The 19,413-nt window shown below is 39.9% G+C and overlaps 1 protein-coding gene across 2 annotated transcripts in view; it reads right to left on the minus strand.

Moving 5' to 3' along the window:
• The window catches only part of LOC134634211 (dipeptidyl aminopeptidase-like protein 6), a 240,528-nt gene that overhangs the window by 205,528 nt on the left and 15,587 nt on the right, over positions 1-19,413 (minus strand). The window contains exon 1 of one of the 2 annotated variants that reach the window (XM_063483274.1): positions 10,328-10,436. The exons of the other annotated variant lie outside the window; for it this stretch is intronic. Coding sequence (XP_063339344.1) covers positions 10,328-10,378 — 51 coding nt within the window. The 5' untranslated portion in view covers positions 10,379-10,436. Of the gene's footprint in view, positions 1-10,327; positions 10,437-19,413 lie in introns of those variants that run through there. 2 annotated transcript variants of the gene reach the window in all.

The raw sequence follows: 19,413 nt of genomic DNA on the forward strand, positions 1-19,413 counted from the left end.
TATTTTTCAGTCCTCCATCTCAATTCTATTTTAATCAGCACTGCTGTCTACTGGCCACATAACGGCTTGCACTATAAGCTCATGAATGCGATCTAAAGTGTAGATGGTATTGTTTTCACCTTGTGAGTGTGTGTCATCATGGCAAAATGTGATCCTGAACCAGTAAATGCGATAAAAGGAATGTTTAAGTACTGTAAGTGCTATTTTGTCAATATTGCAGTGCTACAGTTAAAAGTTGTCTAGTTAGAATCAAATCAAGCCCATTTTAAATATAGCTTTGAGTTTCAACATGTTTACTAGCTGCATAAGTAGCTACAGTAATTGTGTGTCAAGCTCTGAGGACTGCCAAAAGTTGAATGACCAACACACAGCGTCACTTTATATCTGAACATCACCTGTGTAGACACAGATGGAGGACAGGAGCTCCTGCAGCTCTACTAACACACTGCTCATGCAACAGCTCCTGTGTAGACACAGTGTCAAATGGGAAACTCACCCACTCTTATGTGAGATATCACATCTTAGAGGTGCTAGGAGCAAGATTTATAGTACAAGTCTTTAGAGTAAGCTTAGCTAACTGCTTGTAGCTTCACATAGCTTTATGTTGAGGGGCATTGTGGCCAGTGCGATCCCACCATGAAATGTCCTGTAGTAACACTTAGCAGCCTGCAGTGATTCTGAGTTGAGCTCAGAGAGTTAGCAGAACCTGAATGGCCTTCAAATACTGCTCTGCCAGAACGCCTCCTGTGTAGACACAGATGGAGGACTGAAGCTCCTACAGCTCTGCTAACATGCTGGTCATGCTAAAAGTCCTGTGTAGACTCAGTGTGTGAGAAGCTCAAGCTCTCTCGTGAATCTAACACAGCTGAAATCTAGTTAGCTTGACAATGAATATAATGGCAAGAGGTAGCTGATCTGGCAAAAACAAATATATTTACACTTTGGTTTTGAAACAGGTCAAAAAAATCACAGACTAATAAGTTAAATGATCTGTAAGTTTCATGTTTTTCTGTAGGGCCTCAGTCACACAGGCCCAGAGGCAACCACAGGTCGCTAGGAAAGAGTATGACCACGTGGTGGATGAGCGTGGTGAAAACAGCTGCAAAGAAGGTCAAGCACCAAAAAACTCCTTGTGATTGCTTTGGTCACCAGCAGGTTGTAGTGGTTGGCAACTTGTCTGCAAACACTCACAACTTTTATTTTAAAGGCATATGCTCTATTCCCAGTTTACGTCACAACTTTTATACTTTCACTACAGCTTAGCAAGTAGATGGTGAGTGTGTTCAGACATGTTGGCATGTTCCAAATATCATCCCAACTAGGGGCGAACAGGGGAATTTGCTAGTGATCAAAGCATGCAAGGTTTCATTGCAGCACCGTATACCTGTTTGTAATCAATATCACCTAGTCACTGCCAGCAATCTGCAGCAACAACTTACCAACTGGCTGAGGAATACACACTTTCCCTAGCAACTGATGGTTGCCAGTCCATCAGTTACTACTCTCTAGGCCCGAGGCCTAGTACTTAAGCCTAACTGACTCAAATAAATAACAATGCAGATAAAACGCTGTAGAATAGACAGATGCATCTACGTTGGCGGCATGGTAGACAGTGGTAAAATGAAGTTTTCACTAGTAATTTTCGTCTGACAGCTAAATTGTTTCAAACCAAAATACATTTTTTGTTGAATACTGTTATGGAATACTGCAGTAGCAAAGCCTGTTTGCTGAGCAGAATGGGTCACAAGAAAGATGGCTGTTTTTTGTTGCAAAACTGATTATAGGCACCGAAGTGAATTTTTCAAGATAGAATTTTCATGTTAGACAAAGTCATCCTTAATCACTGGTATTGATCAGCCCTTCCATCAAAGTCAAATTACCATTATTTTTGAGCTTATTTAACTTTTCTCTCCAAAGAGCAGCTCGAAACGATGAAGACACCACTAAATAAGAGAAAACAAAAACACTGAGGGCAAGAAGACTTCACAAGAGACAAAATAAAACTAACTACCCTTGTCATAGGATTTCATCTGCTATGCTGGAAAAGATGATAACTCCAGCCATCTGCCAGCTTCGCTTGATTGCTTGACAAACAAATGTAGCCGAGGGGGAAAACACTCAGCATGACGGATTCCAGTATGCTTAATGAAATGCTGCTGTTGTGCACCGCCACCGCTGACAAACTGCGGCCTGCGTAAAGGTCACTATAAATCAACTCCCTCACTCCCAGACTGTTGCGTTTCTGACCCCAATCAAGTACATAAATATGTCCACAAGCATGCACATATAGCATAAAATGACTTTCATTTCGCAACTTTGCTTTCTGACAGCAATTTATGATGGGATTTTGCTTTTACATCGTTGAATGTATTTATGATTAGATGTTTTATGACATTATAAATCGGCCTTCCCACTGTAGATTAGGCACAATGAGTAATTTACACTCATCACCGGTGGGATTTACAAGCTGGTGATGGACAATTTACAGATTACACAACGGTTAATTAATCATAACAATCATAATAATTATTTGATAATTAAATCAGTCATTAATTACAGTTAAAGACAGCCTCACCATACTATAATATCTAACAGCTTTTTTCTCCCCAAATCCTGCTTGATATTTTTAAAAGCCTCGGAGTTGCGATAGAAATGCTGACTCACTCACTACATGACACTGGGTAACAGGTGCACAGATACCAGATGTCTGGAAAATCACGGTGCAGGGTGCAGCAGGCATTGCACAGCAATCAATAAAGCAGCATACATGCGGAGGTGGTCAAACAACGCTGTGATTTCAATTCTTCTTCATGTGGTTTGAAACAACCGGGCATGAAAGCAAGTGAAGTGAGCTATTGACATAACACCTACAAGTTATCCTCCGGCAATAAAGTTCGGATTGAAAAGGCATTAACTGTGTAGTGGAGCAGCAAATCATGCGCACTGGCCCCTCAATCAAAATGCACCCATCAGCCTGAAGGCGCACGAGCAGCTGGAATACGCCAAACAGGCGGTTTGAGGTACAAGTAAACAGCTGCTTTCAGTCTGCGCTCTGGGAAAACATAACGGGAAGCAAATTACGCTGATCTTCAATAACGGGGGCAGTTTGTACATTGAGCTTATTGCCATTGTCTGATGGAATAAGCTTATCTTTAAATGTCAGATGTTCTCCAAGAGTCAGGCTTTGTTGGAGCTTTTATAGATATTGATTTGGAAGTTTTTAAAGGGTTTCTTGAAAATAATTCAGTAATATAATACTGAATTGTGTCAATGTGATCATAAAGTGATATTGAATTTGAAAAAACATGCATTTGCAGTTCAACAAAGTTGAAAATAAAAAAGAAAGAAAATAAAAAAATCAATTAAGTAAAGGAATGTATCTTGCATTTCTACATAGGTTTGGAGTTTTGTATCGATTTAAATATTGATTTTTCATAAAAATAACTTTATATATCAAAATCTTCCACCTAATCATGACACATTGGAAGGTATTGCATGTCTATTTATTTAAAAAGCAGGTAAATAAAACTTGCAACAAAACTTCCTGAAGTCCAAACTGCAACTCTAGTGCAGACATTACAGGCTGTTAGTTTTCAGTTCAACCCAGGTGCCTCCAAAGTGTAGTAGTTCATGCATTTGCCAAAACACAAGAACGATTCCTTGTTTGAGACCAGGAGGAGGCACAAACCCCGCAAGGGCTGCATCAGGAAGGGCATCTGGTGTAAAACTCTGCCAAATCAAACATGCAGTTCCATCTGCTGTGGTGACCCCTCATGAATAAGCGGGCAGCTGAAAGAATCCAGGTTTTCCGGTTCAACCCAGAGAGCTGAAAAATGTAATTGTGTAGTAGCTCAGTGGAAAATATGCACTGGGTATTGAGATTTCCTTGTTTTCATGGCACTACCAATCCGTGTATCCTCGCTGATCAATCCAGCAGTTTCATTTATTAGCTGGTGTTTTTTGAAGCACATGAAGAAGCTCAACACAGTCAAACAGAATTTTGGAGACGTAAATGCAAAGCATCACAGACCTGAGACATGTATGAGCTGGACTGTTATTAAAAAAAAAAAAACGAAACAAAAGTTCAAAAAAAATATTTGTGTATGCCATCAATTACAGTTCCGTTTGGAGCACTATAGTCCAAAGCTGTTTACATGTGCAATAATCTACAGTTGCGACATCCCTCTAAATGAAAAAAATAAAACAAAACAATGAAATAATTAGCTACTTGGACAAATAGACAGCTAGGCAGAGGGGGGAAATAACAAAGAACATTACTTAAATACCTTTAATTAAAAATTTCAGGTCTGTATTTTACTATTTATTTATATAACAACTTTTAACTTTTACTCCCTACATTTCCACACAAATATTTCAACTTATATTTTCCTCATTTTACTCTACATTTTTATAACGGGCCCGTTACTTTAGCTTGTAGACATTTGAGGGAATTAATTTCACATCAGTGCATCACTGCACACCTTCTGGACGTGAACCCAATTTGACCCCAAATGGAGGAAACAGTAACACATAACAATCCTATTGGTGTATCCATCACCGAGCTAACAGCATGGTACTTACTAGCTACAGACAAGAAACGCACACGGGGGGTTTCGTGTTTTTTAAGTTGCAGTTCAATTTAAATGCAACTTTCTATCAGCTCAAATATCACAATTGTTTGTATGCAGTTGTGATCACCAAATATGTGTCAGCTCGCTAAAAGATACAGCTGCTGTGGTTTCCAGGGAGAGAAAAGAATGAGAAATAACTTCACCTAGAAAATGGGAAAGATGTAGGAAAGAGAGGACAGGGGAGGAAGAAGAGAGATTACGATTAAAGATAAGGACTGCTCAGTGACATTTGATAAACTGGAAATATAAGGAATTCATTATTCAGATCTATTCAGTAGTGTTAAAGTGGTTAGTTTGCAACACTGCACTATGTTTGGTGCAGAGAAGCTATGGTCAGTGTTAGGTTAAATCAGGAGCAGACTCTAATTTTAATCTAAGCTGATGATGCTGATTAGATTCACTCACTGACTTCCACCGTTATACCAGCTTTATACCTTGTAGCATTTAGGAAATCAGCCGCAATAGCTCATGTAACGTCTGCGTAGATCATGTTGAATTCAGCCAGGTAAATCCACTAAGAGCAGTGAATCTTAGAGCACCAGCAACACGGGTCAGAGCTGAACACAGCCTGCACACAATATCTACTTGCGCCGCTCACAACAGAAATTAATGTGACTCATTTCTTAGCAATTCTTTTCCCCGTGCTGCACCACTACAGCTGATCGTAGGGTTCCTACATCTGTCAAATCCCATTTTAACCTCATTTTTCTGTTTAGGTGTGGAGGCAAAGTAACCCATCTACACTGCGGGCAACAGCCAACAGAGCTAGTTGGGGGTTTTTTTCTGTTTTTTAAATTCCCTTTGTTTTTCTCTGCTTGTGTTCTACATAACAGATGTTCAAGCTGAGCACATTTATTAGAAATAGAATTTAGGCTGAAATAATATTTGTATTCCTTTGAATTAATATTGTTTTGCTATTGTATTAATATGAGGTTCAGTTTCCTTTGCAAAAAATAAATACAAATTGCTCATGGGAAAGTCCTCCGAAGAGCTACTTTTAACTTTTATACTTTTTACAACATTTTACAGAGGTTTCACCAGTACTTCAACTTTCACCAGAGGAGTTTTTAACAAAAGCATCATTACTTATTCTAAGAGGAATAAAGAGAGATATTATATTTACGCCACACTGGCTTCTCTTCATTGGCTCCCTGTTAAATTGAGAATCCAATTTTAAAGTCCTTCTCCTCACATAAAAGGTCTTGAATAATCAGCTCCCTTATCTTATCTTAAAGACCTCATAGTGCCGTATCATCCCAGCAGAGATCTTTGCTCTCAGACTGCAAGCTTACTCGTGGTTCCTAGAGTATTTAAAAGTAGAATGGGAGGCAGAGCCTTCAGCTTCTGTAGAACTAGCTTCCAGTTTGGATTTGGGAGATAGACACCCTCTTGACTTTTAAGATTAGGCTTAAAACTTTTTGATAAAGCATATTGTTAGAGCTGGATAAGTTGACCTCGAATCCTCCCATAATTATGGTGCAATAAGTCTAGGCTGCTGGGGGCTTCCCATGATGTACTGAGTGTTTCTTCTTCACTCACCTTTTTCACTCACTGTGTTTAAACACCACTCTGCATTTAATCATTAGTTATTATTAATCTCTTCCAGATGGATGGCTGCCCCCCTGAGCCTGGTTCTGCTGGAGGTTTCTTCCTGTTAGAGAGTTTATCCTACTATTCCCAACTGCTTGACCATAGGGGGTCATCTGATTGTTTAGCTTTTCGCTGTATTATTATAGGGTGTTTACCTAACAAGATAAAGCACCTTGAGGAAACTGTTGTAATTTGAATTGAATTGAACTAAATTAAGTCTGTACATGTGCCACCTCTGCAGCCAGGGCTAGGTTTAGTCACTTTGAACCATGTCTCTCAGCCCAAACTTTGTCCACCAGAGAACAAGAATCTTACTGTACATTATATGTGGCTATAATTCTACAATTTGTATCATAGTTCTGAGTCAACCTCAGTCCTTATATGATTTGCAGAGTTATGTTGACTAAATTCAGGATGATGTACGACATCTAAATAAGGGAAATTTACTTTAGCAGGTGCTTTCAAAAGAAAATATTTTAGATATATTAAACCGAAACCCCCCAGCAGTAACCTTAAAATACACGTAAAGTCAAGGTGAACTGAAGTGAATCTTTGCATCACGCAGCCCCGCTCTTTGAAGTTAATGAGACAACAGAAGCACTCACTGGAGGAGCGCCAATGTTTACTTAAACTGAGAACTCAAAACAGTTTAAGATATTACCATGACAACAGGGACTCTTTCTGGTTAGTCTTTTGAATGCCTCTCCTCTGCTAGAGAAAAATATCTCAGTCCATTATTCCTTCCCCCCCCCCCAATTTCAGTCGAGGGAAACAAATCATTAGTTGTTCAACAACAGAGCCGTCTGTGCCCTTGAAGGAGGATGTTTGCCATGCCAGAGAACAATTAGACATAAACAGAGTGAAAGCTGGAGAACAAGTGTCTGAGCTGTTTCTGAACAGTGTCACATTTAGGCCAGAAGCTCATACATTTGCTGACATCAAGCATACTGAGCTCCGCACACGTTGTACTGCAAGCGAACGGGTGAGATAATAGCCGATGTATCCCATGGTAACATCTTCACTGTCATTACCCCTTTAGGCATCTGGATGCAGACTTGATGAGCTGCAATTTCCTGTGCAGGCACAACACCTTGGGGGTTCGCGCCACCCATTTTAAAGTACTATGTGCTTCGCTTGCACACAGAATCCCAAACGGCCAACAACAACTATCCAACTATTATGCTTGGTGGTCAGAAATCACGCTGTGCAGTTTTCTCCCAGTTACTGAGAAGACTTCCCACTGAGGCACTGCAGTTAGTCTCAGTCTCATGAGTATGTGCTTACTGTGCAAGAAGCAATCACTTGGGATAATAAACCTGTCAAGTAAAAGTACATTATCCGCTTTGTTGCCATTAGGACTGTGAGAAATGGGTAAAAAACTTCAGAAAATGCTTCAGAAAAACAGCCATGCATGATGCGATACAGTGTGATGCTCAATTTATTTCCAGCCTCTCTGTTTATAGTGCTAGAGTAGCTTTGCATGATTCACAGATCAAAATAATCCTTATTTATCTCACACTGCACCTTGTCACAGGCACTCAGTTTGTCCTGTGTTCCCTTTAGGCAAAACTTTCTGAAACAGACTAAATGTTCGAATGACAGGTGGGAGGGGTCTCTGTCCTCCAGACAAAACTGTGTGCCTGAAATGACTGCAAAAAGAGTTTTGGAGCAGTCTGAATCCTGAGCTTTCCAAGTACTGCACAGGGATTACTTGAACATACACTGACCTCATTATTTGCATGATTCACAGTTTAAAATAATCATTATTTATCTTATACTGAGCCTTGCTGCAGACCCTCAGTTTGTCCTGTGTCTGAAAAAAAACTATTTTATCACTTCTCCCTTTAAACTAACTTGTGCCAAACCTACCACCTCATGTCGAAAAAATTAGTGGAATCTAAATGTTTGGAGTACTCTGAAGTCTGAGTTTTTGGCTCAAGCTTATTACCATAGCTCTGTACTTTAATTTAAAAAGTTTTTTTGTAGCTGAATAAAGTACTAAACCAGCACAATACAGGAACTGTGGCAGTAGTTTGCCAGCAGATCCATCCCCTTTAAAAGGATGGCTTAATTGTGTTTTGTTGTGTGAAGTGAGGGACTCTCCACTTGTGTGTAAAAATGCTGCCGCCATTGTGAAGTGGAGCCAGCAGCAGTGATTAAGTTATTGAAATCTGCCATAAAGTGTCTAGATAGGGCCCAGCATTCAGTGTAACAGTGATCCAAATGTTGTCTATCACTGGCCCATACAAAAGACAGTGCTGTCTCTCGGCCTTCAATCGTCATTGTAGAGTTGGTGCTCACAGTAAAGGCTAGTTAGTAGTTAGGACTCAGGCAAGAAAAAAAAACTTAGTGTAGCCCTCTCTTACATATGGGTGTGTATGTGTTCTCTTTTTTAAAAGTTATAATAAGGTCAATTTAAAACCATTGAAATATTAAGCATTTGCTTAAATGTAAATCCATCCAATAAAGACCTGCTTGCAGCTTTCAGATATCACAGGAGATGTTTAAATTCACTTACAAGGGTCATGCTGATGGAAAACCTGAAATATTTTTCCACTTTCAGAAGAATAAATGATTCATGTAGGGGTACTGTAGCATGCTCGAGTTGTAGCTGAAAACAATAGTCTGCCTTTCTGGGATATGCACTTTCCTTTAAATAAGCTAGGTTTTAAAAATAACCCATAGGGAATACCTACTGAATAACAGCCTTCTGCCTTACACTGTGTGAAATTCTGAACTTTAACAAGCTTTTCTTCCAAACAAAAATGTTTGCACGGTTGTCATTATGTGTTGTCTTCTTGCATTTTTCTAGCTCACTGCAGCACTCCTTGTCATTTTAGTGCCACCTGTAGATCAGAAAGGCATAAAGCCATTGGCAGGACTCTTTATTGTGTCATTTAGTGAAAGACTAACTCTAAAACCACTGGTTTTCAGGGGGGTAATATATGAGCCAAGTCTTGCACTCATTCCCAAGTAAAATTCAACTTCTTGTTTTTGCCCCAAAGTTAAGTGTTAATTAGTGGGCTTTAGAGATGCTGATAGGCAGTTTTTCTTTTCCCTTTAGACGTGCAACTAAAATTAAAATCACTTTCACTTTACATCTCATTCAGTGCAAGCGCATTTCTGATTTGGAAGTTGACCAAAATCCTCATGATAAACACCCATGTTTACTTTTCATTATGCAGGGATCAAAGAGATAAACACACTCAGCACATCCCCTCACAACTTAAGGCCACGGGCAGAAAAAGACGATCTTCAGTCAAGGAACCATTTGGAAAAGCCTGACTCCACACAGCTGTGCCCCACATCTTCCAAAATGGCCTTGAGTGTTTGCAGAGCTCGGCTTATTCAGCTATGAATAAAGAAATCATGGGGAGGAATCAAATTTTTTTTTTTTTTTTTTACCTTGGTTGGTTGGATAAGAATTTCAGCAAGCGCTCAAGCAACATCAGCAAAGGATCATAAGGCATGAAATAATATGATAATGCAGAATGAACTATAATATTCCCAAAATCAAAAATTTAAAGGCTCAAAAGCCTGTAATAGGCAAGATAGTGGCCTTTAATATCCGAAAGAGCCCCCAAAGGACACTTAGTATTCACTCTCCTCATACATACAATCATATAGCTGCCTTCAGCTCCCTGCACAAGGACAGCCAGAGTCATATATCCTGCACCTCACAGCTTTAGATGCAATAAAATATTAATGGGACCCTCCTTGGGCAAAAGGTTACCTCTGCCCTCAGAAGCATCACGAGGCAAAAGAGACAAAGCCAAAACTCAGCAGTCATTATGAATGGCCCCATAAAAGCAGGACAAAACTTTCAAACTCCTTTAACTATGATTCATGTCCCTCCTGGCTCCATTAGATCGGCTGTACTTGCAAGCAGGGAAGGACACGTGAAATTAAAAAAAGGGCGTGAACTATTAGAAATCACCTCACATGGTTATAACGGGCGCAAAAAAGCTAGACATTAATTATATACATTTCCAAAACATCCGACGCGCGTCAAAGCGCATAGGCTATGGAAAACGGGAACTAACAGATGAGGGGAAAGGAACGAAATCGGCGTCATACACTACGTACGAGTCAAAAAGCCGCCTTACCAGTACGTTGCCCTGCATTTTTGCAGTCTCAATCAGACTCTTTTCCTTCATTTTTCCTCCCGTCGCCCCTCCGAGCCTGCTTCTAAAAGGTTGGATATGTGGACTTTTGGACAGCTTCTGTCAGCTCTCCTTCCCCGCCGCTTCCCAGCCAGACCCTTACATAGTGAGACAGTTAATAAGTGGGTGGGCTTACAACCTAACGGGAACGAAGGAAAACAACGTGGGCTCTTCGGTGTACTGCTGAATATTTGTATTGACCAAGCTGTCCTTCCTCGCACACACAAACAGCAAACCACACGGTGAAAAATAAATATAAGTTTGAGTGAGATCACTGATTTTTTTTTCTTTTTTTGATTTTTTTTTCTGTTTGGAAGAGGCGCGAGAAGAGAGAGAGGCAACAGAAAATCCCATTTCCTGTGGAACAGGGAAACTGACACCGTGTTGTTTTGTTTGTTTCAGAAGCTGCACAGATTTAATGGGATGGCCAGATGCAGGTGATCGTCGCTGTCAGATATACCCTTCAGAGTAAACTGATGCCAGGTCAGCTGTAATCAACTGTATGGTTGACACATATTACGATTGCCGACATGCACTTATTTGCCACGTCTGTCTGTCACAAATACATTACATTCCGCAAAAATTGAAATCCTTAAAGGTCATGGCTGAGGCAAAATGACGCCTGTGAGGATTCATGATGAACTTCCTGTGCTTTTGTCATATGGTGCACATTTTTGCCCCTTTTACTATAGTAACCCTTACCTAAAGCCAGACTTCCTATTGCTTCTTACAGTCACTTGTAATGACCTGAATTACAAGGAGGCGGGGAGGTGTGTGTGTGTGTGTGTGTGTGTGTGCGTGTGTGTGTGTGTGTGTGTGTTGAGAGAGCAGGTCATGGTACTAAAATGTCATACACGTAGTCTGACAATATCATGACTCCTGTTGTGTCTGTACATACATGGTTCCCACCCTGAGGGAATAATACATTTAAAGGGCACTTATCAACAGGATAGGAAAGAAATGGGGGGATAAAAATATAAAATTTTCATAAGCTTTTAAACTTATATGCATTCACATTATTGGACTGGAAGGAAAAGCTTTTTATACAGTATACTTGGTATAACATGCATAGAAATCTACATGAGGCCCAAGAGTTAAAGATTTAAATTATAAAATATGAATACCTTAATTAAATCATTACATTTTAATGACTAATTTGGGTTATTCTGAGAGAAAGGAAACCTGCTTGCCATAATTGCTGTGAGAATGAGTTCTGAGATAGAGGTTCCCTGTTTAATATTGATATATGATAATCATAATAATAATATTTAGGGTTTTTTTTGTTTGTTCATTTTTTGGACTCCACAATTGACTCATTGTGCTGGCAAGTCTGTTAAAATTTTTCAGAACACTAGCACAGATCGCCCAGTACTTTTTACATGAATGTATGTGCCCATGTTGACAGAATGCAATGGTTTTATTTAATGTTTATTCAAATACATTCTGATTTCAGCCTCTACAGACTGTATTTCCATTGCAGTGACTTTGGACAGTGGAGATAATTGTGGATCCTTGTGTGATAATTACCTGTTAGTCACTTGCTTAAAAAGGTATTTAAAAATAAAAGACAAACAGTTTTCAGAAAGTTTCAGGAAGCCCAAAAGAAAAAAAACATAAGCTTTAGATCGCTCTAATGCCTCTATTAAAACCATAAAGGTAGCACAATTTGCAACACATGGTGCGTGTAGCTCTGTATTTAAACTCAATAGCCACTTAATTACCACTCAGACTATTGACTTCTTCTCTGCACAGAAGCTTCAATGTCATGTGATGAGAAAACAGGAACATGAAAAAGCTTAAAGAGAAGAGCACATACACCATTCTTTCACTGGCAGTTTAAACAACATGACAATGTCTTCTTGAAATGAAGCAAAGCCATTTGTTTCGTATTGATTTCTTTTACTGGAATCAGCAAATATCACGCAAGAGATTAAAACGTGAACGAAGAGAAGGAGATGAAGAGGGCTGGTGTGACAGGAAGGATACTAGAGCCAGGGTGAGATGTGGCAGACCCAGCAGCTGAAAAAAAAGAAGCAGATGACCAAGAGAAAAAGAAACTGAATAACGTACATGTAGCTCATGGATTACTCTCAACACCATTTGTCAGTTACATACAATATATAAACCATTTCAGTTATGTGCAGCTTTCAAGATGAAGGCAGCTTTAGTTCTCCAGCTCATGATCTTAATAAATCAATATCAGCCTGAAATCCTCTGAATCTTGACTCAGAGTGTTTACTGTACTGAATTAAATACTGTATACTGATGATCCACCGGGAAGCTGAGAGTTCTAAACTCACAGCAGCAGTTCACCAAGAGCAGGTTCCCTCAACTGGGAAGTGCAAACAGCATGTCTCACGTAAATCTCATTTAAAAGTGCCTGGTATTAATTACTGTGGATAAGGCTGTCAAAACAACCTAATGGGGGCTTTGGGCTCCCTCGCCAGCAGCTGGACTGCTGACAGAGGGAGAACGCAGAGATAGGTTGCAGGCTGTGCTGCTTCATTACTGTGTCTGCATTTTTTACTGATTTCCTTCATAACAGCTCCATGGAGTTCTGTCAAATGCATGCTTAAAGGATAACCTTCATAACTTATAATTTATAACTTCTGGCACCAAGCGCTTATAAATTGGTGCTTTATGCCTTGTTGATAGGTTCATATTTAATCAGGGAGTATGTATCAAACATGACACCCCCCCCCCCCCAAGCTGGCTGCAGCACACATGCAAGATTGAATTCACCATGTTGTTTATTTCTGTGCTAAACATAGCGGGCCAAGCCAGAGTACATCACATACAGGTGTGTCGGCCAAGGACATCTGTAACAACAATGTTGGCTGTGCAGAAGCAGACAGCAGCTGCCTGATGTTAAGACTCTCAGAGAAAATGGCTGGCCAGGGATGGCTAAGTGCTACTACTATACTGTAAAGCTTGACAAAAAAAGGCAGTTGAATGCCACGAACCAGACAGCTGCCAAAGCTAGCTAGCTGTATGGAAGCTCTGCTGGTGAGAGAAAATCTGCTGGAGTGTTGATTGCTGCTGTCTGACTCCAGTGTAGAGAGAGACAGTGCATGGCTGGCAGGATCAAAGTGCTGGCAACATGCACAGTGCACAAAAAACTGAAAATCTTTTCAATCTTATATACTGTTGTGTTATCAGAAAGTTAAAAAAAAAGATTCCACATAATCAATTACATCAAACAATAAGATATCCACAAATAGTAACTACAATCTGGTAAAGGTGAAGGTTTCGTGGTTATAGAAAACTAATGCCGGTTCATCTATGATTAGGGTTAGGCAGGAAAAACCCCAGTGACTCAGCGTCCACATCCTAGCTCTGACAAAAACAAAAACAGAAGACAAAGAAGCAAACAAACAAAACAAGGGACACAATTCTAACAAGTGAAAGATCCCTGGTTCAGTCGAAGAAGAAACCACAAATACCTTTTGGTAAACCTTCTGGCATAAAGTCTGCAACAAGCTACCTACTGTGGTGACCCCTAGTCGGTAAGGGTGCAGCTGAAAATAGCTTTGTAACTTTAAAGCAAGGCCAAGACCATAGAAGAACCACCTCAACAGGGACAAGACTTGGCTATGCATCTGCACTTCCAATGTTCCCAATTTGGACCGAGAAGAGAGATGGGTTGAAAGAGGAGTCAAAGACGGCTTTTATGTCCACTGTGAACGGCCATGATTGAATAGAGATGGTAACACCAACTATCAGCCACCTACAATACAGTCTTCGGATCCCTTTCCAGGCGCTTCAACCCCTACTGACATCTTGCCACAATAGGAGACCTCAGTACGTGTCATGATGGAGGTACATTTTCTCACACCTTGGCTCATGTGACGACCACACGATCAGTAGTGGGCCAACAGCCCTCAGGATCACCTCCAAAGGTGACAAACCACACTAGGGGTTACATACCTGGGAACTGAAGAACACTATAAAATGCCTTCACAAACCAAAAGAAGTTCAGCTGCCTTCTTTATTCAAGCTCTGAAGACTACCATAACCTGGATAAATGAAAGCCTACACAAACAATTTTGGTGTCCAAGGTGACATTAGGATTTAGGAACCTTTTCAACCCCACCCACGGGTGGATAAATAGCCACCCACCTGAGGTTTTTGAGAACATCGTCATTTTTAGTGAATTCGGTGAACTCAGTCTTTAAATAATGAAACAACACAGCTTACCACAGTACATCTGATTCGGTAAAAGGTCATTTTCATGAAACCCGCAGCAAACAAACACTCCAAATAATACATTTTGTTTGTGTGTCATCACAATTTTATGTAACATTATGCAGATTACGAGCTTTCCACATTGCAGTATTACCTGTTGCCATATTTCTGCATAATTATAATTTGATAAAAATAATTCAATAGTTAAGTGCAAATACCAACTTTGAATTTTAGGAGAAAACGGACAAAAACAAAAAACAAAACATGGAGTTAATTCTGTGCTGAGTTTATTTTCTGGTGAATGGCACTGTAGTAGCATGTCAATTATGTAAGTGTGCCCTAATTTCCAGGGAACTGTGTCTGTGCAATGAACGCATTCTATAGAAGCGTGTTCCTAGTACTAGCTGATAACCAACATCTTATCCAAATACGGTTATGTCAGGCAACCGCAAGCCAAGAGGGTGAAAGCCAGAAATGTGGCTACTACCACTATCATTTATAACTTTACATTAGTTTGCACAGCAGCTACAGGATCTGTCTTTGATCAATAAACAACAGTAATCCCTTAAAACTCTGGTCCAATAGTTAGAAAATACTTCTGTAGCAAAGAGGGCTTTTGTTTATGCCTTTTTGCCCAACCATAGAAGGATTACATCTAGTACGAGGTTTCAGAGGCCAAAAATGGAAGCACAGTTCCTCGAAAGATTCTTGGTTTCCTGCAGTGAAACAACAAACAGGTATTTATATACACAAATTTGCACATATTTAATATTTACTGTATTCATTTTGCACAAAGATGACTCTGCATGGCGTTCTTGGCTACATCCGGAAAAGTCCCAAACGTTTAAGACTAGACAAGACATTCTTCTTAATAACCTCTGCATTATATCATGCAGGAACTACAGTGTAACTCCACATGTCTTTGTCAGTATTTATAGCTCTGTTTTTGGGACTGGGTGCATTCCAAGTCAAGCCTCCGAGAAGAGCCAGAAAACCCTTTTAGACAAAAAAATGATTAGAATGTGCTCAAATCCTGGATTGATTGGCCTGGATCCCCAGTGGAGTGAGTCCAGAAAACAAAGCTTCATTCTGATGATGGCAGTCATCCAGCACAATAAACTTAACCGAGATCTTCACAGGACAAATCGATGGTTTCATTATCAACTTAATTACTTGATACCATGGTATCTTCTACACTGTTGTCACAGTGGTTTTTTGCTGTTGTAATGGCAGCCTGAGAGATACTGAACTTGCCTCAAAGAAGACTAGAATTAGCAATATCAGCCTCAAACTAAATTAAGTCTACATAAATCGTAAATGAGATGACCACCGAAACCTTTCCTGAAACAATAAGCTTGTCTTCAACTGATGTTTATCATTTTGTGAAACTCAAAGGGGGGTAGGGCGGAGAGGTTCTGGGTAAAGGTAGGTTTGCTTTCAAATGTGGCTCATTTTAGCTACAGGTTAAGAGTGAAAAGTGAACTAGAGATAGCTGCATTCGAAGGCCATTACTGAGCAGCAGGAAGCAACTATCCCAGTCCACACACTATCAAGTGATTTGCATCTCAAACACCTTTCTCTAAAAAAAAAAAAAAAGAGAAAAAAAAATGCTTGCCTCACTTCTCCGCTGGTGGGGAGCTTCATAATCTAGATAAGAGGTTTGTGATGACCTTCCCTGCCCCGGACTGTCAAGGCAACAGATCGTTACCATCTCTAATGAACTCAAAGGCCAGAAAAATGGTGCATAAATACAGAGCGAGAAATATGGTGCAATAACGTGGTGTTAGGCTTAAAAAAGGTAACATAAAGGTTTTAATATTTCTGTAGTTCAAATACTACTAACGTAATATACAGATGCCCAAAGTCACTTCTACCAGTTAACAACAGAAAATGTAAAAGTTCTGATGATTATCTTCCAACTTAAGGAGACTTGTGCCTCCCTCCACAACATGATGGAGCCAGTAAGCACATCTGAATATTAATGAAACAGTTGCCTTGAACAGCAGGCGTTTGTCAGGAACTTGGATCAGATTCATCACTTGAATCTGCTCAGGGATGGATGAGGAGTTCCCGCAGCACAGCAGCTGGCTTCGGATTCACTACCCACACTTGAACAGTTCAACAGGATGGAGCGTTGGGTAAAAGTACAAGAAAGGAAAAAATCAATGTCAGCATGTATTATTTTTAAATAATATTGCATAATTTCTCCATGTTTTCTCCTCTCTGATTTATATAACTCATCAGGTTCTCAACAAGAAGGTGCATTTGCATTTTTACAGGCATCAGTGTGGACATTACCTAACCTTGATTGTAATTTTAATAAAAACCAGTAGGTCTGACCGAATACCCAGAGTCCTTTCAGAAATGAATTGAAGCAAAAAGCAGCAATTACAGAGTGACTATGTGGGACCAGCAATAATCTTCTGACTGTTACAGAATTTGTGTATCACCTAACCCATGGCCTCCAATCTTTTTTTGTCACATAAATAAAGGAGGATTTCTTTAAAGTCTGACAACGTTTTATTTGAAATGAGCAAAAAGCTCAAAATTAGCCAATATGACATGCAAAGGATCTTTAAACATGATGCACTATCAGGTATTCAATGATCCACTCTACTGTAATCCTTGGTTTTGCACTGACACCTGACAGAAAATTATAGGGTCATTATACGGTAATTAAGTCAACAGATAAGAACAATTTAATAAAAATTGCAACAATCATCGTTAGTACCTTCTTAATTACTGCTGCTGCTGTTAAACCATTCAAGTGTTCCACTATGATGTTGTATAAGTGCACAGGAAAGCGAGTGGAGTTTGCATTTTCTCCCAGTGACTGTGTGGGTTCTTACCAGGTACTCAGGCTTTCTCCTTTAGTCCAGCAAAACTCCCAGATTTTTAGGACTTGACAGCAAGATCTTGATGGACCTGCTTATTAGGTTAACTCGTGATTTTAAATTGTGTGTGAACACAAATTATAGACTGGTCATCTGTCCAGGATGTACCCTGCTTTTAGGCCTATAACCTCCAACACTACTTATCCTAAATTGGATCAGATGAAGAATTTGATGACTAGATCTCATTTGTTTTGTGATTTTGGTGGGTAAAATGTTAAGAAGCTAGCTAGTTAGCTAATTGGCCTAGCGTTAGCTTCCTGGAGGTTTTTAGTGTTTTAATTCCTTTTTTAATTCTTTAAAGGATATGTCATATTTCAGTTTGACTAACACATGACAGAAAATTGTGCATAGATTTGAATTGCATCCTTATTAGTCAATCACCACTTAACTATGTAGAGGATGCAGACATGAAAAAGACTAAAGATAAACATGTTTTATGCTTAGAATGTGTTTTGTGCACATTTCAGTATTTAACTTGTGACAAAAACAATAATTTCAAAGTCTATATTAAGACTTTTATGACTTGCCAAATTTACTGTCTGTTAGAGGATAGGCCTGTTAGTATTATCGTGTGTCATGGCCCTGGGCTGGTTAGAAGCTCCTCCAATTTGTCTTTGCTAATGTTTTGCTCTCAAGTGGAGGTGGGCAGGTCCTACCCTAGGTTCTGCCTGCTGGTATCACGGGCAATCGTGGCTCAAGAGTTGGCAGTTCGTCTTGTAATCGGAAGGCTGCCGGTTCGAGCCCCAGCTCTGACCGTCTTGGTTGTTGTGTCCTTGGGCAAGACACTTCACCTGTTGCCTACTGGTGGTGGTCAGAGGGCCCGGTGGTGCCAGTATCTGGCAGCCTTGCCTATGTCAGTGCGCTCCAGGGTAGCTGTGGCTACAATGTAGCTTGCCATCACCAGTGTGTGAATGGGTGGATGACTGAATGATGACTGAATGTAGTGTAAAGTGCTTTGGGGTCCATAGGCACTAAGTAAAGCGGTATACAAATACAGGCCATTGTACCATTTACCATCCTTTAATAGCCAAATTATCTTCTAGGAAGAAGTTCTATGGAATAAGTCCTTTAGCCAGTGTGGGAGAATTTCTGAGTAATAAGGACGTAGCCAATGACCAAATCCTAAGTAAGGTGATGAGTGGAAGCTTGAACTTGTCCTTAAACTAGTAGGTCACTGATGATCTGATGAGAATCAGTGCTGAAGGGCTCATTCCCCTCGGGTAAGACTCACCTATTTTCTCAAAGCTGGTGCACATTCTCTGGAAAGGAATTACTAAATACTCACCAGTGAGACTCACCTGTCTGTCTACTCTCCTCAATCTCCTGCTACCTGAGGAACTCCAGCCAGTTGCTTCTACTGTGGCCTTTTTTTCTGGATGATCCAAATATGAAACCAATTTGATCTGAATATGAACGTTTCCTCTCCTCAGACCACTCAGACTAGCACTTTTTTGTTTTTTGGCAGAATTGGCCTCCAGTGTCGTGCCCCCAAGATCCCTAGTAAATCCCTGTTTGCAAGGCACTGTATTAACAAAAATTACATGTCAATTAATCGTTCAAACTGCATACTGTCAGTTTTTGGTCTTGTTTTCAAGTCATCCACCATAACTGTATTATTTGGCTACGATACTCTGGTTTTGCCCCAGTTTGTGCCAGCAAATAACCCGAATCTCCGCACACTAATATAGTCAATTTATTTAATGCTTTTGGCCTCAACAATTCTATAATCATTGGTAGTGAAAGTTAGCCATATTTACTAACATTTGCTATCTTCTGTCATACCCACCTGCAGTTGCTAAAGTATGACTGGATAGTCACACTTTAGAAAGAAGATTGAGCAAATTATTGCTTTTTATGGTTCATCCGCTTCTCCTAGGTAGACTCCGTGAGTTGACTGGAAAATAACACACCTGTCACTTCCCACACAAAATTAAAACATATTCTCCTTTT

The sequence above is a fragment of the Pelmatolapia mariae genome, linkage group LG9 (genome assembly GCF_036321145.2).
Source record: "Pelmatolapia mariae isolate MD_Pm_ZW linkage group LG9, Pm_UMD_F_2, whole genome shotgun sequence".
Lineage (NCBI taxonomy): Eukaryota > Metazoa > Chordata > Actinopteri > Cichliformes > Cichlidae > Pelmatolapia > Pelmatolapia mariae.